The sequence below is a fragment of the Plectrocnemia conspersa genome, unplaced genomic scaffold, assembly GCF_051122295.1.
Source record: "Plectrocnemia conspersa isolate PC_06_02 unplaced genomic scaffold, ASM5112229v1 ptg000012l, whole genome shotgun sequence".
Lineage (NCBI taxonomy): Eukaryota > Metazoa > Arthropoda > Insecta > Trichoptera > Polycentropodidae > Plectrocnemia > Plectrocnemia conspersa.
Genome location: NW_028277176.1, coordinates 30,199,500 through 30,222,198, shown reverse-complemented (window position 1 = coordinate 30,222,198; position 22,699 = coordinate 30,199,500). Strand labels below are relative to the sequence as shown.

The 22,699-nt window shown below is 28.7% G+C and overlaps 1 protein-coding gene and 1 long non-coding RNA gene across 2 annotated transcripts in view; one reads left to right on the top strand and one right to left on the bottom strand.

Annotated features, from left to right (window-relative positions):
* Positions 1–19,915, top strand: part of Brms1 (breast cancer metastasis-suppressor 1-like protein) — a 52,071-nt gene extending 32,156 nt beyond the window's left edge. Inside the window, exon 3 of the mRNA XM_088200409.1 lies at positions 18,559–19,915. Within this exon, the coding sequence (XP_088056535.1) occupies positions 18,559–18,804 (246 nt within the window). The 3' untranslated portion in view covers positions 18,805–19,915. The remainder of the gene's footprint in view (positions 1–18,558) is intronic.
* On the bottom strand, positions 15,936–16,845 carry LOC148228942 (uncharacterized). Its single transcript, XR_015811700.1, has 2 exons — positions 16,267–16,845; positions 15,936–16,135 (listed from the first exon to the last, which is right to left on the bottom strand). It is a non-coding gene; the product is annotated as an uncharacterized LOC148228942 (long non-coding RNA).
* Positions 19,916–22,699: the final 2,784 nt, after the last annotated feature.

Genomic DNA, 22,699 nt, shown 5'->3' with positions numbered 1-22,699 from the left:
ATATTTCCCGTCAAACTATTCAATTTTTCTAGAAAGCGAATTTTCTTTTCATCGGAAAACTCTGCGCTATATGTTCATAGATAGTGAAATGTGTATGTAAATCGACTTAAATTACTATAGAAATGTTACCGTTAAATGAGTACATATGTATGTGTACTTATGGTAATATTAATTCAGGAATAATTGAAATATTTATTCAGTTAATGATTGCGTACTTTTGTCGTCAGTGTGACGAACGATGACATCATTCACAGCACTGCGTGGGTCGTATTTTCAAGGAAAATTCTATCTATTGTGTATCATATTTTATAAACTGTTTATCCTTTACATTGTAATGTTTGTGTTTTTGTATTGTAGATTAGATTAAATGAAGTTTTACAATGTCGTTAACATAATTAAGATTTAATACAATTTCAATATCGGTAATAAACGAAATTTTGAAAGTGGTACAAGTGCAAATTTGCAAATATGTATGTTACGACAGCATAACATATAATCAGGGTTTTATAGCTAAATACGTTTTTTATTTAAATTGAATTATTGCTACTATTTAACACTTATGTTTAGTGAAGAATATTCCGTGGGTAAAAACATATCTCAATGTAGATAAAAATGTATAAATAATAGAAAAAATCTTGTATGCAATACCTTCTTTTGTTTTCACTTCGCCAGCCATCCTATCATAAAAATTGGGCTGAGATCGAACCCAGGCCCTTGTAAAACAGTGATTCTGGGGCTCATGATAAAAGTGGCATTTTGTATATTTTTCTAACATCGTAATATAATTTCTTGAATAAATAATCATAACTTTCTATGCTACAAATCAATATAAAAATTGGCCACCGTTGCGACATATTTTATGCGAAATATATTAATTTATTAAAAATATTTACCCGATAATTAGTCGTGTTTTTTTTCTGCTCAGTGTTGCCATATAGTGAATTTCTAGTCCAGGTCAAAAGCAATAAAATCGTGTCATCGCGGTGAAAACGTTCGATTATACTAATATTACGAGTGAGAATCGAATAAAGCACATCTAAACCGAATTTTGTCCAATAAGAGAGCGCAATATCACAATTATCACTTCTCAGAAGTCAAAAATGCACGTCAAAAGCAATAAAATCTTTATAATACTTAATAAACTTTATTTTAGAACTTTCATTAGCTTTCAAATGCACGTTTCGCAACTATCAAATTGAGCTTCGTATTCAGTTAAATTATATTTTCGCTAGTAGAATTATCTATCTACTGGTGAAAATGTATTTGGACTTTACTAGTGAAAATATAACTTTACCAAAATATACACATTCACTGTAACATTTATACATCGGATGTAAATTAATAAAATAAATTATATAAATATATATTACTACACATAGACAGCTTGAAATCATATAATTGTACTAGTTCCTGCCAGATAATTTATATTTTCACTGGTAAAAATATATATCTACTGGTGAAAATGTATTCCGATATGATTTTACTGAAATGTTAGATTCGAGACTTTTTTCTAGATGTTCTGCTAAGAATAACCACATAAACTGAATGTATTATTTATGTATTTTGCTGCATTAAATTCAGTTGTCAAATTACTGATAATACAATCTATAAAAACATTAAATTTATATAATTCAGCTGGTGCTGTTGTTGATTTTTCGTTATTTCTTTGCTTCTTTCTTAGGTATTCGATCTGAAAATTCAGATTGAATAACTAAATTTACTGCTACTAATTTACATTTGTTGAATGTTTCCTCATATGTTTAATATTTTTTAAACGTTCAAAAAGCAATAAAGTCGACAATAATTTGCAAATAAATGTTAATACAAATGGAGCCGCGTCAAAAAACTACAATCTGTCCCTTTGAATAAGTGTTTATTGTGAAAGTACTATCTAGAAAATGAGTGCTTTTGAAGGCAATGTTCCGCTCCTTTTATTTATTGAATGTATAAAAAGTACTGAAGGAACTTGTACCTGAAATACATCTCAAACATCTTTAGTATAGTTCAGATTCATTATTTGAGGTCAATTTTTACATTTTTTATACATATATTATTGCTATGATTTAGTCGGGCCCCGGGAATTTGTCCTCTCCCCCTCTCTCGGCAGGCCTGCGTCTGATAGCTTATAGTGATGCATATTCAAGACAAAATCGTAACTTTAAGCTGTATAATTATACTGATACCAATATCCAACTAATTTAATACAATTTCCTATGATCTATAAATTCATTCTTGTCAAACGATCATGATTAGTTACGATGATATATAGAAAGACAGTTCATTTTTTCGTTCTTGATGATATAACACTGGGAATGGAGTAGTCCGTAAGATCTAGACTTTGTAAAAATGTGCTATTATCAAAAACCAGGCCCAGCTGCAAAGTGACATCTATTGATTATAAATTAAAATACACATACTAATTTGATGCCACCGATTCCTAGACTATAAAGTCCTGTTGTTAATACTTAATTATAGATATTCATTATGTCTGACTGACTTACCCAGTTGGTACAGATTTTTCCGCACTGCAATAAATAAATTAATTCATACAAAAAAGCTTATTTACTGTGAAGTAAATGACAATTTTTTTCAATAAAGGTTAAACGATTCGATTAAAAATATGTGTATATAATAATAAAAAGAAATTCGTTTATTCATTAAAATAGAGTAAATAAGATTTTTAAGAAATGCGTATTATAATGTATATTGAAATACGTCTCGAAGTATGGAAATAAATTTTACCTTTAATATATTTCGCTCATAAGAAGCCAAAATATTCAGTGAAGTAAGATTTTTACACATAAATGCGAATATTAAACCTGTGGCAAATAGTACAATATATAGTTGATGGTTTTGTTTATTTCAACAATTTTTTATAATTATTTTAAAAGTTGTAAAATATCAGAAAATATTTTACGTATTTTAATTCTATAAATCAATACAATGTTTTATAATTCTGTAAATAAATGTTCTTTTAATAGTTTTAGGGAATACCTTGCGGAAATTCGTTTCTTATAAAAATGGAATAAGTCAGCTAATGTATCCAAAATACTTTTAAGTATTATGTAGTATAAAAATGTTTAATTAATAATAAATGGCTCATATACATACAGACTAAAAGTTCATCTTAGCATACAAATTTATTAGCATGAAATTTTTCATAAACTAAAAACACACGGTTTTAATAAATCAGTTGGCAATTGAATATATGCAGGTCGCAAACTTTGTTTTTTTTTTATTTGTACTGCTTACCTTTATCAAAAGGAATATTGATTATTTATATTTATAATTCACATTAAATGTGAAAATTATATTTTTTCGCTCTTTAAAAAAAATCTGACCCATGACATTTGAGTCATTTTTTATGTGATGAGTCCGAAAATGAAGTAAAAATTTAAGAAAGTAAAACAGTATTCGAGATCTGATTATATTTCGTATTTTTACTTAATTGCAAATATCTCCGATTGCAAAGAATTTTATATTAATTTAAAGGTAATTGAATTTCCTATCAATCGTCTATAATCTATATAATACTTTCTAATCAGTTCATAGGTTTAAGCACTATTTTTGAATTTATACAATTAAAAATACACATAAATGCCTAATAAAGTCAATATAATCATGAAAATTGATAAAAAAATGTTTTATATATTTTTGCTCAAATGCTTATAACTGATTATGATAACCATGCGCTTATTTTCTTTATAACAGATCTGGCTTCAATATACAATAAGAAACCGAGATTTTTCTTTGTGTTATCCAACTTTGTTGAATGCATAAACCAATAATTGGAAATTGGTCCTAACTTAATTAAAATAAATTTTTGAACGTTCGACCTTTCGTTGATATAAACTACTTTTTCTGTAAAACTAAAAGTATCAACAATGAGCTTTGCATTGAAACATTTTATTCGTAAATTTAATGTAATATAAAAAATCAATAAAATTGAGCTCCAAATTTTTACAATACTAATCAAAAAATAATTCTTTAAAGCTAACCAACAAATATAATACAGGTCGTTGGTCCTAGATTAAATTAAATAGTTTAATAATAAGTTTATTGCAATAGTTAAATTTCAATACTGACTTACTCAATTATTTAAATTATGATTGAATGTAAAATTTATCATTGGACCTCTACACGTTTGGAATTAATGTACCAACTTGGTTACGGTATTCACAAATCTTCCTTATAAGTGTCTTATTGCACACTAATTACATTCAATATCCATAAATTACAAGCGTATCAAGTTCACGTGACAAGAAACGATATGAATCATGACTCAACTTATGATACATACCCAAATAAAACCAAAACATTAATTTTAATGTACATTTATTGTATTTAAATTAACAGTGATATTATTTTTGATTTAAATAAATAATTCTATATAAATAATTATCAAGAAGTAAGATTTAAAAAAAAATATTATTTTATTATATATTATAGTTTAGTTTTTCAATGATTTATCAATATATTTATGTGTAAATATATTTATTGCTCGTTTAATCTACTATGCGTGACTCATTTTCCCATAGCTTTAAATTTGAGATGAATCATGCGTTTCATCCCTTAGTGAGCGAAAATTCAGCACGTAAAATTGAATGAGCGAGCAAGCGCGAAACCCGCACCCCATCCAACGAACCAACTGCGTAGAACTTTGTATGAGTCATACTGTTTTATACTCGATTAAATAATACTTTTCTATTGCTTTTATTATATAAATTATATTTTATGATTAATAATTTCATTATTATCAGTTTATTAATTAAAAAATAATGATTCATTTATTTTTTGAATATATAATAAAAAAAAAACAGTTTAACGCTAACGCTCGTAAAAACATGAAGCACTAAATAATGTATAATAATAATAAATAATAATTTTAATAATAATAAATAATTTCTGTTGAATTCGTCATTTTATCTGTATTAACAATTTTATTAAAAATGAATAAATTCGATTTTTCTTATTCACAAATAGCTTCAATTTATATATGCAAATACAAACAGTATATGCATTTAATATTACTTAGCTTTCTCATTATGATAATAAATTAAATTTATATTTATGTAGATTAATATGTATATAATTAAATCTGATTTTAGCATCACCATATTGTTATTTTTAGTGATTTAGGTCAAACAGATTAATGATAAATACGAGCTCTGCTATAAAATATAATAATAAATTGACATACCCTCCTAAATTATTTTATGCATCTTTTTATAAAACATTAGCCTTTCGTCAACATTAAAAATAGTCGTAGTCCTCTAATCCATCAAATTTTAAAAGCATATATATTAGATAGCACTATAACAACGACGGAAAATTTCCATATGCGACTCATGAAAAATCTGATGAAAATGTTGTATACTAAAATGACGTTTTTATATCCAACGATCAATATTTAATTTAAAATAAAAATCTCCTTGGAAAAATTGCATGTCAGAAAATGATACAGTAGCCATAGATAGTTAACAAAATACCTTATAACGGAACATTTAAAACACTATTGAAAAAATATATTGACGGTGATATCTGAATCAAGTATAGATATAAGTACATACAAACAATCCTGGTTTATCATTTCAAAATATGGCAACCCTAACTAGTGTGCAGTATGGCCAAAACAAAGAGCGAGAAAAATCTCATACAGTCTCGGTTCTACGACACCATTCGCCCACGCCGCCAAAATCGTAGAACTCGCTCTCGGCTCGATTTTCTCTCGGCGGCCATTTCATGCCGCGGCGCCACTGTCGCGCTTTATTAATAGTGCGCGAGTGTGTGTACGCGTGCTTGTTTTTTTTTATTGCGCCGCGACGTGCCCGCGCATGCGCGCGCGCCTTTTCCGGCAGCAAGCTAGGAACAACGCGCACGCAGGAAACCAGTTTTAGAATAAAAATAGTACTTTTAATTTGCGGTAAGCTCTCGCGCAAGCTGCTACTCCTTGGTTCGGCCTTGGAAAGCAAAGCGTCTCTATATATGCGTCTCACTCTAACACACTCGAACCCCTCTATTTATTCCATATCGATAACTTGACTGAAGACTGAAAAAAAGAAAATTAAATTCGCATGCGCATTTAATTTTCAACTCTGAGACGCAAATCGTCTATGTGCCGTCTCGCTCTAACGCAATTGGGCCCTTTATTACATTTCGATGATTTCAAAAATGCGTCAATTGTCTCGAAGCAATACGAATACACAAATTTAAAATGTCATTTTTCGACCTTGAATCGAGATATTGCCATTTAAATATAGATCGTCTTTTCCACTTCTTATTTTTAATGAAGTTGCGCATGCGCATGTGTCATTTACTTGATCGTACAATGGTTCGAACGTAGGTATGTGTGTGTTGATTTGATGGCGTGATGAATTTTATAAATGGCCGTCTGGGGTTGCCAGGTGGCGCGTAAAAATTCCTTTGTTTCGGAGGCGTCTCGTACGTCGCTATGTTTTTTATTGTAATATGACAACATGTAAAACGCAACTAAGCTAATATATTATAGAGTGGTGCATTTAAAAATAGCCCGTGAATAAATATAGCTGAATATATTTAATTAATTTTATTATTGTTATTTTTAAATAGTATAAAATACAAAATAATAAATTTAATAGAAGCGCCACGAGAATTTGATATATTTCGCAAGTGTGCTAAAAGAAAAGTTTTTTTTTCGTTTTAGATAGACTTCAATAGAATAATGCATATTTATTTATCAAAAACATACATATTAAAAATGAAAGCATAAAAGTACAATATTCCCTTTACTTTCTTCTACAACTAGTAGATCTATTTTTATTTAAAACTACCCTAATTGCCCTATTTTCGTTTTATCTGATTCATTTAACATAAACAATATAGTTGCACAATAATTTAAATGAGGCAATATGTTCCTACAGTATAACCTAGTTATTATTTAAATTTTACTTTCAGGATTTCTTATTCCTCGAGAAATTTGAAGGTTTTTCGAGGATTATTTTTGTTTAAAATTAAATTGATGTGAATATTTTTAATTATTTACAACCACTGCAATTTTGAGGTAGTGCGATAAGAGACATTTCCAATTAATTCACTAGGAAGTGGTAGTTTTAATTCACATCTGCATTTATTATATTCACATATAATAAATGCAGCTATATTCAATTTCCAATTAACACCCAATTTGACGATTCAAGATTTATGACCGAGTCCAGGAATTACGATTAGCAAACATTAGGAGATGCCTTTTAATGCGCTTTTGTCGATGGAGCTGGACTAATGAGCTTTTTTAATGAACCCATAGAACCTATTCCATTTTATGTATAAATAATAAAATACCTTGATTTATAAGTTTAATTCGTTCCGTAACGGATCTCGTAACTCAAATTACTCCTGTCAAATCAATTTTTCCCCTTAAATTGAGTTAAAATTCCATTACAATTTTTCAATTTTCTTGTTTATAAAAAGAAATGAATTAATTTTCAGTACAGTAGACCCCCCAATAACACGGTAAACTGCGGACGTGCTATTTGGGTACCCGTTACTTTAAGTGTGAGCATGCCAAAGGGAGGATATCTCACCACACGCGCCTGATTCGTACGTACATAATGCAAAAAATTGTATGAGTATTTTCTAGTCCCCAACTACACGCATTCAAATAGCACGTTCCTAATTTACCGTATTATCGGGGGGTCAACTGTATGTTTTAAATATATATATGGACCTAAATCTACTGAAATTTTAATTCATGCCTCTTTAAATGTCTCATCGATGAGTCAATCCCTATCTCGCCTTCTCTGATAACAATATTTATCTCGTTCTTGTTTGGCGTGGCGCCTCAATACTTGCTACAATATTTTAAAAAGTCCTGGAAAAGGCTGAAATGCCGTTGGAAATTATTAATTATTTTAAGAGATATGTTTTAATAAATACTTAAATCTTCAGAATTTTTTTTTGAAAATGATTCGTAGCATAGAGTTATTCATAATGTATTCACTATTCCGACACTACGCTCACTAAATTTTGAAGTGTTTTTTTTTTATGTTAAAATAGTAGTAGTGTTCTTTATTTGATGATATTAAAAAAATATATAATTTATAAATGTGTGCTCAAGTTTATTTTTATCGCTTTATTTTGAATGGCTTTTTATCATTTAAATGATTATCTGTTTATATATGTATGAACATACATAAAAAATCTTCATAATGCATATTGATCTAGGGGTCGCTGTTGAATTAAAGGATTCATTTCGGTATGTCATCCTTCAGAATACAAGTTATCGAACAATTTTTAAAAGGGTTGAAGCAAAAAGCTTTTAAAAGTTTAACCAAATTGTATCCAAATAAATATTTTGCTAACAGCATAATACAAGATTTGACTGAATTTGCTACTTTAAAATTATTTTTTCTGTACATTAAGCTAAAGCTAATAGTAAGTTTAAATAACTGCTTCACTTTTCAGAGAATATTTTTGTAACAGGATTAGAAAATTACATGATGAAAAATATCTGGTAAAAACAACATCCCAACGTTAAAGTTTTATTTTTTACCACCAAACACTACAACGATATTTTAATCATTAGATTATGGTTTTAACACATTTCTAAAATTAGGAAAAAATATACTTTTAGAAATATTGCTTTAGCTTATAATGTTAAAAAAAATTCAAACTCCTTTTGGTAATCAGTATGACCTGATATAGTTACTATAGGTAATCTTAAAAAAATGCTTATATTATAATCATATCGAATTTATTGGGAGATGATTTTCAAGATTTAAAAAACATTATTCTATGAATATTAATTATATAAAGACGATCCAAACATAATTTTAGTCACAAAAATGAAACTCGATATATATATATATACATATGTGGTTTTAAAGAACCAGATATCTTTACTGCTGAGCGAATTAATTCAATTGGTTGTATAAATGTAAAATATGGGAATGAATATTGACCCTACTGCTAAATGAGCTTTCAAAATTCAATGAGATATATAAAATAGGTATATGCAATATGAAGAAATATATAAAGAAATGTCTAAAAATAAAAAACACTATTGGGAGTGATCTCTTGAAATAAATTAAATTAAAATTTCAATAAATTATCGTTACACTGTATGTATTGTATAATATAAACTTTTTGTTTTGCTAAAAATAGCATTTCCAAACAAGAAACGCAAAAAATTTATAGTGCTATTTTCTTCACAAAATGGACTTAATTCTATATATTTTGCTACAGAAAATTGTTATGGTAATTGATTTTAGCATTGGTATTGAGCCATAAATTTAAGCTTTAATTCTATCGCATGTATTAAATAATATTTCATACATTATAATAGTATAAATTAAGCATAGGTTTTCTATATGTATTTAGCACCCTTGAAAATTATAATATATTCATCATGTATTTTATTTTATGAAAATAAATAGATCCACCATAAATAATATATTACTCTTTTATAACAATTTATTTATTTATTAATTGCGATTTAACACAAAAAAGCAAACGATCCTTAAGGAAAGTATTTTTTTTATATAATGCAGTTTTTGCTATATTTATTACACCGCTATAAAGTAATTAATATTTTACTTTAAAAGTACAAACCTACATCAAATTGTATAAAACCTGATGCGATCAATCACTTACAACTCTGGGTTTTTACCATAATAAATTAGTATATGACACATCATAAACTTGCTAATTAGTTAGATAAAATTTATTTATACATTTTTTTCATTTTATGTTGAATTTTTAATATAAATAGTATTTCAATATGTTGTTTGATTATGAATCATCAATAATTACTAAATGACACATTTGTGTATGTTGTAACTTTGATATCAAACATATTGGAATTTGCCTGAACCTATACATAATAACATACACATTCAACATTTCAAAACAATACTTTAATCTGATTGTTTACTAGCGATATTAGCATACTTTTCTTGTTTTAAATAAAATCAAAACATGCATATATTATTTTATAAGTATTTATTTTTCAGTATGATTTACTTCACTGTACATAAATAAATTATCAATGACTAAATTGAAACATATACACATAATCATGGCGATGAATTTATATTTTATGTTACTTCAAAATCAATAGTTCTTCATAGTATTGCAATGTTACAATACTACGGAGTTATATTATTTCTTACCAGGCGGAACAATTTGTTACAAAAGATGATAGATACAATACCTAAATAACAAAAAGTAACTACTCAGGTACTTTTACCTTACATTTCAATGCAAGTAAACCTCAAATTTTATGCAAACCATAAATCAATTAGTAGTAACTGCTAAAATATTTTATATGAAGATTTAATGTTATTAAATAAGAAGTTAGAAAAAGCAATTTTTTTATGTTCAAAAAAATATATACTACTTTTAAAATACATATTCTCATTCCTTCTTCACGTATGCAAATTTTGAGTGCAACTGAGTAAAGTTTAATGCAGTTGCTGTTCAATATGAATATAGGCTGAATATGTTTTTTGCATGTTCCTAAAAAAATACTGCAAAAATGTTTTCATTCTAAAAAATCATCGCTCCACTTTATTATTCTGCCATGTTCAAAATTAAATCAATTTACTATCTGACATTGTCTATGTATTTAACAATTTGTTTTCTTATCTATTTAAGTTAGGGAAATACTTTTTAAAAAATTCATGAATGATTATTGGTGATAGGAAACTCATTTTAGTATCTAAAAAATAAAATCATGGAAAATTAAATTAAATTTCTTTGTTCTAAAAATACATATATGAAGCAAAACACATAGTTTAACCCCTTTGGATATTCTGCATAAAAAAGTTGTGTTTTAGATTTTTTTCTCTAATTTAAATATATTAATGAGCAAGTTTAATTGTATTTTTATTTAGTTCATCTTTTAATTTATATATTAAAATATAACTATCTTATATTGCCTAAAAAAACAATCTAGTTAACTTATTTCACTGCTATGACAACGGTTATTATTTGTTGTATTTCTTAATTTGAAGAAAGGCGTAGTATACATGATACTATAAATATACATTTGATACTATTGATTTTTTTTTAGTCTATAAGATAAAAAACTGTTTTTCACTTAAGCAACGTCCCTATTTGTCTGGTTTATAGTGATATAGTACGTATATTTATATCGGTTTTTTTTTAAATAAAGCATAAAGATGTCTAGTAAAAAGTAAGACTTCAGTATAATGAGTCATATGTATCTATTTTTGCAAGTCATTGCATAAACAATTGGGTGTGACATATATTTTAAGATATCTAATATTTAATAATTAATTAAAGCTGCAGCTAATTACACTTTCGCAATTTCTATCTTAAGATAAACTTTAAAGATGCAAATAAATCCTAGGAGTCATAATATTAGGTCGATGGGTTCGAGACATCCTCTCGCAAATTGTCGACAAACTATCTGCATCAAAATCAATGAGAAACAGTGTCTTTAGTTAGCCAGGATCATTGGCATTAGCATCGACTTATCAATACGCCTCACTGTTAATTGTGATTTATTTGTATTTGTATTATCTACCAAAGTAGCTGACTTAAGGCCGGTCGATAAGAAGGTTATTCGATCGTTGACCGACCGAATTAAAGATCTTTGTAATTGCCTCAATCTAAAGTCGAGTGTAGGTTGTAATTTTTTATTGGAAATTCAGACCCTTATATAGTGGACTTTCGTCAATATAACTGCAATCTTATTCTTTTCCGCTCGATTTTAGTGGGAGAACAATTTAAATGATCAATATATATAATAATTGTTCCATAAAATGAGTTATTTGAGCAGTACTATTGAACAGATTAGGTATGAGTGAGCATTGGTCAGAACAGTGAACACCTTAAGAATAAACGAATCCTTTTCCGAAGGAAAAATCCGAAGATTTACCTTACATAAATGCACAAATGCCCCTGCCAGCCCCCCTCTCTCCCCTTCCTTCCTAATAACGTTCCTGGTTCGAGGTGTAAGTTCACATTCCGAATTTTATACTGTTCTCACTGTTTCAGTTGCTCTGCAAGTTGGAAGCTTATAGATGTCGATTGTTACAATAAAATAATCCGTGACTTCATTTTTATTTTTTGCGTGAGAATCTCGGGTTGGATTGGTTTTATTAAATTAATTTTTAATTGCACCGTTTCAACAAGACTGTCTCACTCGTGATTTAGCAGGTGCGCGCGTAGAAGAAGAGTCAATAGTGAAATATGGGAGAATGTCTTCTCTGCTTGTTTCAGGACTATTTTATTATGACATTTAAAAACAATGGTTATTGATCGTTGGTCCTCATACTGCCATGTTTTATTGTGCTAATCCAGATGACAGCAAACTTTTGCTACGAAAAAATTGCATTGCACTTATAAGCTTAAAAACCACTGTATTTTTAAATAATATCATAGTTTTTCGAACGCAACGAAATTTTAAACGTATCGTATTTAAGAAAAACGGAATTTTTACTCTTACATCAGTTACTTCCAATAAAAAATAAATGTAAATTAATTATTCATACCAAACTTATTATTTCAGTTAATTTCTGTAAAAAACTCAAAAAATTTAGCTACAAATTTAAATATGACTTAACTAAAAACAATATATGTTTTGGATCAATATCAAAGAAAATCGATAACGTGTGCTTTATTAAAAAAAAAAAAATGTGATGGTACGGGCTATGTTGACTATATCGTCCATATCTACATCCAAACCGCAGTTATTGCTTTACCTATAGTAGTCAAAGTATACTTACACTGCTCAATTGACTCAAGTGCAAAAATTCCGTGAAACTATAGATGTTGTTAAATAAAAAAATACTAGAAAATGATGCTTCTAAATAAAATAAAAAATAATGAATCTAACTACAATTCCAATTTGTTGTATGTATGAGGAAAGATGCATAAACGCGCTGCACAGTTTGAGGGGGTGCGGTCGTAAAATTTCAGGTAAGCCCTCGAGACGCGTCACATGACACCCAGGCCTCGAATCTAAGATTTGCATCCGAAAGGACCCCAGCGACCAAATTGTTACGTATACCTGGGACTCGGGCCGCGCATGCGCGTACGGGTATTAATGTTTGGTAACGGATTTGTTTTGTGCGTCACTGCCGATTTTGATGTATGCGCTTTCCTTTTATGTTTCTTATTCACTTGTGCATTTTTTAAGCATATTCCTGTACCATCTCCTATCTTATTTGGTTGGCTATATATTAATAGTATTTTATTTAAGGACATACCTCCACTTCGGTACGAAAATTACAAACAAATAAAATTCTGACCAGAGATCAAAGATTATCAATATATAGTACAGTAAAACCTTGATATAACGGACTAATGCGGATGATGGGGTGTCCCCTAGGATAGCTATTATATTTTTAAAACATTGTGTGATATCGAAATGCAGACAATCTGTGGAACAATATGTCTGTACTTATTCTTCCGCTTATTTTCCCCTGAAAGATGTATTTTAAATGTATATTATGAAACACAAAAGTAGCTTATTTGACAGCAATTAAAAGTTTGTCTTCAACTGGGTCAGTCAACACATCTAAACTCGATGTATGCTTTATTCACAAAAGCGGTATATTATATTTATTTATAAATAACTACAAGATATTCAGAATGAGAAATTTATTTCTTTTAATATATCAATTGCATTGTTATTTTATGCGATCAATGCTCCAAAATTTTAGGGTTTATAAATTAAAAACTATATATCTCAAAATTAATGCATAAACAACCTCATTTATGCATTGCGTGGCGATGAGTGACATAACAATACAAAAAATACGTTACAGCATCCCCATGAGACAAGTTATAAGAAGATTGTATATGTACAATCATAAATAATTTAACATTAGACTTCAGAACCTATCATCAAACCAGGACAACCCCGATCAAATCTAATTTGCTACATCCCCCCCCCTAACCAGTTGTTAATAATTTGTAATATATTAAATAATAATAAAAAATTAACTCAATATGTTATGGACCAACGAAGGACGAGGATGCTCCGAGATTAATACGACTGTATGATCCTGTAGTTCTAGCGACTGACTCCTTATTAATTTAATTGTTCCGTATTTATAGTTTAAAAATTATTACATTTTTAATGTTTTACACGTGTATATAATGATAATGTATTACGGTGACAACATTCTGAGTCTGATAAAATACTGAGATAAATCTATAATATTTTTTTATGATATCTCGAGCAGACGTTATACGCTTTGACCACACTCTCTAGAATTCCTGTTTCGCTATATTTTTTAATAAATTTTCGAATAGCAGAACCACTAAATCTCACTCTTCTCGCTCTCTAGGATTGAAATCTTTTCTTCGAGATATGCTATTATTTTAGATTTTACCGTGATCGACATTTGTTTATATTTTGGGTTTATCTTTACATAACCGAGGCTAACGTGCAACTGAGGAGGCTTTACAAGTTAAAATATCTTGTTAATTATTACCACAGATGCACTTTAGCATATAACAAATACAATAGAACGATTTTTAAGGAAAGAATACATTTTAATAATAAAATTCGTGAAATATTGCTTATGAAACTTTCAATTGGCCATAGATGTAAAGGAAATTATATTAATATACACCATTCTTATTATGTTTATACTAGTTTGAAAATATTTTTCAATGCATTTATATGTAATATATGATGACCAATTAAAACCAGGACCACAACATAACCACACTAATTTATATGGAAACGCATGATTGTACTCACGTGGACCACTAACTAAAGTCGATTTCGACGGTCGTCGCAATACGTGAACTATATCACCCACAAATTGTGGTCGTCGGTGATCGAACGCAACGCACTTGATGAATATTAATTACTCACAGACAACCCAATTACACAACAACCACCGTTTTGTGGTTCTGTTAACTATTATATTATTTGAAAATCTATTTTAGCTCTACTGATATTTTTGTGGCTCGTAAAAAAACTGTTCTGAATTTAAAAGATTTATAATTGCTACATTTAAATTATTTATATAATTATAAAAAAATATAATAATAAATTACTACAACATTTTTTTTTATTAATGAGTATCTCACGGTGACATTGAGTTATTATTCTATTCGAAACGAATCTTGCTAAAATTTTAATTCAAAATAATCTGATTTTGCGACTCAGTCTAATAATTTTACATAACTAGTTGCAGAAACAACATTTTTTAATTACTATTAAGTAGCTATACACAGAGCAAAATTGCAAAGTAATGAACAAACCTCCATAGAACGGAAGCATCTGCTAATATAATGAACTAGTCATTAACCAAACTCTCATTTACTCATACGTTCAACTTTGATAAACTCATATTCTAATGTTTGAGATAATACAACAACCACGCGCTACATATTTAGCTAATGGATCGATTACTCACCAGACTTTCAAAATGTTATTTATTCGAAACTCAAATACGTTGTTATTAATCCTTATTTAACTCTTTGATGTGTGTTTAAGTTAACCAACATATAGGATTGATCAGGTCTTCTTATGCTTCTTGTTATAAAATATTATTCAGCCTGTATATAATAAATTGTTTTCTGTAATTGTCGTATTTGGGTTTTGAACTCTGGATTTGAACCTGGGAACAAAGGCGTTGACGATTATTTTCGTCGGAATAATTTGTATTTGCTCTCGATGCTTTACATTTTTCCCGTATAATATATTTTCCATAATAATCCTAATCATTTGCGTGATTTGAACTCTGATGACATTCGATTGTATGTAGACTGTAGACGACGGGAAAATACAGTATCCTTATAATATTTCTTATCTTATCGCAATTCGTCGCTGCATTCGATGAGTTTCTTTGAATTATGCTTCAGACGTACTGACAATGTGTAAAAAAAACAACATTATCTTTTTGTATATATTTATTCAGAATAATTAAAACAGTAGATTTAGTAATACAGCACGTTTCCTTTGACATTTTGTATCTGTGGGTGGATAAATAAAGCTCGAAAGCTTAATGTTGTTGACTTATGACTGGAGCTAATGTCAAAGTTGATTATAATATTGCGGTTACTATTTTTTTAAACAGTAAATACGCTTCGACGTATAACTGACGCAGCAGACAATTCTAAGAGATGATGGCAATCATGCATTATTTTAGTATCGATGTGCAATAACAACCTGAAATCATTAAAATAAGTTTAACGTGAATATAAATTATCTAATTGTCTGACTTTTACCATAATTATTTTATAGTTCAAATTAAGTAAAATTTCAATGATAAAAGGCACTCGTTTTAAATATTTAATAACCTCTTCTTTATTCCGGATCGGATTTTTTTATCAGATAGATGAGTAACGATGAATAAACCATTCTTGAGCAATTCTGACGCATTCGGTTGATCCATAGTTTCAGCTTGCACAAGCCTTATTTATGTCATACCATTATATGTTATACCAAGTCTGCTCGAACTGCTCCATGTGTTGAATTAGTGACCAGACTTCTGATGCTGCGACTGAGGTGTTCGTTTATTTATGGTGTTCCATAAGAGGAGCTGGAAACTACATGATATCATTTCATCGACGTGCTTGGATAGTATAACCCATCGCCTTATCCACAAAATACATGAATAACTCTTTGTAAGACTATGACCGAATTAAAATTATATTTAATCCAGCGAACGCTGTTTTTGCTCTAAATATATTTTAAATCACAAACAGATCTCTAAATTTTATATTGTGTATAATTTAAAAAAATTTAGGCAAACTTTGAATATTATAGTTTTGCGATTGACTCGTGTGAGTGTCGAATGAGACATTTTTATCTCGTCTTTGTTTAGCGTGGTAGGGCATGATGAACAAGCGTTTGCCAAAAAAAATAACTAAATTAAACTTATCTGTATTCTTTTACAATGAATCATATAAAAATAATTCACTTTATTCATACTTTTGCTCTAAAGCTTTTTAATAAAATTAAAAATTACAATTAAATAGATTCTGATAACATTTATCTTCAATCTAAAAAATATATAAATTACACCATTAATTTTTATTTTCATAAAATTGCTTAAATCATTTAAAGGAGTGAAGAAAAATTATATTAAAAATCGGTATTTACCATTAATAAACAGTAATTATGCAAAATATTATTTTTATGCTGAAACAAAGTAAAGCGTGGAATTAATCAACTATTCAATAAATGCTTGGTCTAATTCTCCACTATTCAATATTGATTTATTTTCCTAATTATAACATAAAGACTGTTAAATCATATTATAATAATTTTACAAATTAAATGAGGAACATATAAACCGAATTTTGACCAATAGGGGAGCGCAAAAAACAATTATCCCTTCTCACAAGCCAAAAATCCACGTCAAAAGCAATAAAACCGTGCCGTCGCCATCGCAGTGGGAACGCTCGTTACCGAGCGGTTTTATTGCTTTTGACGTGGATTTTTGGCTTGTGAGAAGGGATAATTGTTTTTGCGCTCCATTATTGACCAAAATTCGGTTTTAAAATACTTTGATTAGCCCTCATATATTAGAAGTCTATAGTAATATCGGTAAGGATAGCTTATATATTTTTAAAACATAGTGTAATAACGAAATGCAGACAAACTATGGAGCAATATGTGAGATGCGATTTGTCTGTACTTATTTTTCCGCTTATTTTCCCCTGAGAGATGAGTTAGCTTTGTTTGCATTTTGGACTTAATGGATGTTCTAAAACTATAATTAGGTTTAGAACTTTCATTAGGTTAGGTTTGGGTTTAAACAGCATATGTAACTGTCAAATTGTGTTTCATAGACATTTTAGAGCAGCATATTAGCACCTATCAGGTAAATTATATTTTCGCTACCAAATCTACTGGTGAAAATGTATTTGGACTTGACTAGTGAAAATATAACTTTACCAAAAAATACACTTTCTCTGTAACATTTATACATTAGATGTAAATAAATAAAATAAAGTATATAAATATATATTAATTACTACACATAGACAAGTTGAAATCATATAATTGTACTAGTACCTGCCAGATAATTTTTATTTTTACTGGTGAAAATGTATTTCGATATGATTTAACTGAATTTTTTTTTTCTAAAATTTCCTCTCGTGTTTATTATTTTTTAAACGTTCAAAAAGCAATAGTCAACAATAATTTGCAAACAAATTTTAACACAAACGGAGCCAAGTCAAAAAACTACAATCTAACCCTTTGAATAATAACATTTATTGTGAAAGTACTACCTAGAAAGTGGGTGCTTTCGAAAATTGTAAATAAATATATATAAAAAAAAATAAAGTTTTATGTATGTAAATAAATGCCAGAAAAACGACCTACTATGTCCAAATTGATTTTTATTTTTATTTATTTTTTGTGTGTATTATTTATTTATAATATAAATTTATTATTATGATTTAATGTTTATATTTAAAACGTTTTAAATAAAGTTTTAAAATAAAAAAATATTTTTTGCTCTCTCCTTTAAAAAATTATTTTTGTGATAATGGTTTTTAAAACAAGCTCTTCGTTTGTATTAGTATATTCAATAAAAATCTCAATGTAAATCATAACAATTTCATTCTCGTCTTCCACAGAGCGAAGTGGCCCTCGCGTGGGACGCACTACAGGATGAGCTGATCGAGAAGATTCGGAAGCTGGAAGAGGACCGCCAGAATGTGGACCTCACCTGGACCGGAAGCAAGGAGACAGGTGGCAGGACGAGAGCGAGACGCAAGGCCGTCACAGTCAGCGGGCCCTACATCGTGTACATGCTCAACGACGAGGATATCATGGAGGACTGGACCATAATCCAAAAGTCGCTCAAGAGGACCGTCGCGTAACCCTGGCCCCCCGCCGCCTTCTAACTATGCGAAACCAACAATAATTATATTTAGTGTATACATAGTCGATGGCATATACAGGGTGTGCGCGATTCGGTCGAAAAACTCACGGAGGGTCTAACGTCGGTATTTTTCAATGTGCTTACTATATTTATTTTATCAATTAATTAATAAACATTATACTATTCTTCTCATTTTGGCAATCTTATTTAGAGACTTTCTTTTCTTATTTTCATGAACATAGATTTTCATAAGCTTTAGTATAAAAGCTACACTTTTATATGTGTTTTGTAAAGGCATAATAAGTAAGATATCGACTAAAATAGACCCTCCACTCTCGTCAGACTGATAACGCGCCAGCGCTTCTCAAACGTTTTCAGCGAATACGGGATGATGCAATGGAGCGCCGGTGTATTTTGTATAAATGTACAATGGCGTGTGAAAGGTTTCGGTTTGTATCAATTAACGTATCGAATGTTTGTGTGTTTGTTTGTTAATAATAAATATATGATAATAATGATGTATGTAAATGTATATTTGATACATATTTGTGTGAACGTTCAACGAGACATATCGAACCATTGCATTTTATTTTATTATTTTTCTATACTATTTTCTTAATAGACAAATTCGGTTTTGGGTCTTTTTTTATTCTTTCCATTATTATAATTTTTTCTCATTTATACAATTCAATCTTTTTTATTCATAATAATATCTTTCAATTTATTTTCTCATTTATATAATATGATGATCGATGTGTTTGTTGTGTTGTGTATATATATATAAATGAAGAATATAAACAAGTGTTTTTAGTGTATAAGTTAACGTAAATGTAAAGGTTATAATAAAAGAAAAAAGTAGTTTTTTAAAAATAAAATGCACCCACGATTACTCGACATTGTTCCTTGAATAAAATAATGTTTTGCATTTTTCTATTTGTCCAGTAATCAGGGGTCTTTTTATAAGAGTATTTAAGTTAGTCTTTTTTTTTTTTTAAATATTCTCCTTTCTTTGATATTATCTTTTTTCTTTTATTATTACGTTCGAAAAGATGTATTTTCTTAATGAATTATTTTAAACAATAATTATATTTTTTTTAGTAATTACACACGTGTTTAATTTATCTGTAATATAATCCCTTATACCGCATTTTCCTTAATTGAATCACTTGCAAACATGAAGATATTCGGGTCACTTTTATGTTCCTTTTTCAATGTAACAGAAAAAAATCATAGGTTGTTCAGTCTTATCGTGCAAATGCAACCTCATTTCCAGTCATTGTTATTAATTAATCGTTTTTTCTCGAAGTTTCTATGATTCGTAGTATATTTTTTCAACTCATTCATAGCTTAGTTCTGGGTTATATTATTTATTTTATTAATTTATTTAGCTTATTAGCTAATTTAGCACCAAACAAATTTTAACTAAATATACATATAATATATAACAAACAGAAAATTCAGATTTATTTCTTAATACGCAGAATGCGACGCAGGCCACGATAAATATAAATTTGTGATTTTGTTAAGGTGCTGGTAGTCAGAGAACTGTAATGCATTCGAGAAATTTCATACTGAACACAGGAAAATATTAAGAACACTTTAAGCTAATCCACAAACTGTTCAGACACTTTAACGACACATGGACAATAGTCTAGGAAAGGTGAAAAAATGGACAAATGGATACCGCACGAACTGACCGAAGGGTAGAAACATCAACGTATGCCATTCCTCTCTCAGAAGCAATAAAAAACTATTTTTGAAGAGAGACCTTATCTGCGATTAGAAATTTAATTTTAAAAATAACAAGAAAAGATCAGAATAATAGTTAGATAGCAGAAAAGCTCTAAGACTTTGTATAGTCCATCCAAGATGTTAACGCTCATCATCGTTGTGTTGGAAATAAGGGTGCATGTACGCATGCATGCATACATACACAGTTTTCCGCGAATTTGCTTACACCGATAAGAGAACGTTACCAATACCAAATCAGGGCTGTTTTAAAAATAGGGTGACCAAACGTTGGAAATTGAATTAAAAATTATAATGTGTTATATTTTTACTATAAATTATTGTCATGTTGTGTGGTATTTTGTAATCAATAAAACAATTCCTGTAATATTCTATTGGTATTTTTTTAAATATTATATTGAACAGATATTCAACCTGGAGAGTGATACCAAAACTGCTCTCATGTTTTTGAGTTAAATATGTATATAAATAAACAAAGTAAGTAAGAAAGTGATATTTTACACAAATGTAATTGAAAAAGTAAAGATTAATTGCACTTGTAATTTCACATGGTCACTCTATTACATTTTCTCACCAATACTGTGACGATGAGCGTTCATATCTTGGACGGACTGTAGCAAAATAAATGTGGTGGATATTATTCGTCGATCGTTTCTTAAGCCATCTGAGATTAAAACAGCGAAATCGTACTGTATGAAAATCAAAACCATGCATATAAAATTAACTATAAAACAGGCAATGTTTGTAAACAGACTGAAATTATAAATTAAATTGACTATATAATTTGTTTTACAAATTATATATACAAATTATATTGAATTCAGTTTAAAAGTTTTGGGTCATCCTTCATATTCCCCTGACCTTTCAGATACAGTTTATTATATCTTGAAACATAAACGTATTTCTTAGATATACAAAACTATTAAAAACTTTTTATGATTTTACATTATTTTAAAATAAAGACTTGTAAATTGTTGGCAAAAAAATATTTCTGAAAATAATAATGGATTCAAAAAAGATTTAGCACACTAAAAAAATCGTCACTTTACTAATATTCTACTGAGACTGCATTATAAGTAGTGATAAATAATTTGTTGTTGGTCAAGGATACGAACAAAATTATTGGAGCCGTTTTTTTTTTATTTTAAGAGAGCTTTCGAAACAATAGAAACGATATACTTATTGTTGATGGACAGAATTAAAAAATATTCTGAGTACGAGTCGTATCCGTATTTATATCCCATTGCCTTTTTGCTAGGAGCGGTGGAATACAATTCATTGTATTCTCGGCGTAGCGTCTACTGAATGAAGCACTTATTAAAGTTGAAACTCGTCAATCTTCGGTGACATTCAGCTACGAGCTTTAGAGTACCTTAGAGAGTCGCGATCGCGTCCTTTATTCTTTGCCGTTGCGGCCGAGACGTCAGCTTCTCAACGAGTTTGTCAAACACAAGGATTTTGGCGACAGCTGTGAGGAGCTGAAAAAAATATGTGAGATGGTTATCATATATTTTAGAAGTGCACCATAACTGTTTTTTATTGTTAATTATATATAATATAAACAAATAGTTTATTTCCCTGCAATATTAAGTTGTATTATATTTTTAAATACGTTAAATTTAAGAGATAAAAATGTTTACATAAATCAATATTAACATATACAATTAAATTTATAAAGCATCAGTAATATTGTTTAAACAACGAGACTATAGCGAGGTCAATAAGAAAAGTTCAATGATTTTCTAAGTAATTCAGATTGTAAGTATTTTATATTGAATTTATATTTAAATACTAATATTTGTTTACCCGTTTTATAATATAAATTATTGTGTAATGTTTTTTCTTAATTTAACATATTACTCATATGTTTGTGTAAGATGCGTCTTAATAATTTTATTAATTATCACGTATTTAACTTTGATACATTTCAAATTTAAATACGTGATAAAATGTATTCATAAAAATTGATGCTACCTAAAACTACAAAAAAAATTATACAAAAATATTTTTTTTTAGTAAAAGCATTCTATAAAATAATATTAAATACAAATAACATTATTTTATAACAATTCTAAATAATGCGTACTCTACTTTAAATATTTTTTTAATTGGTGTGTTTTTATATGTTTTAATTTAGACATTGA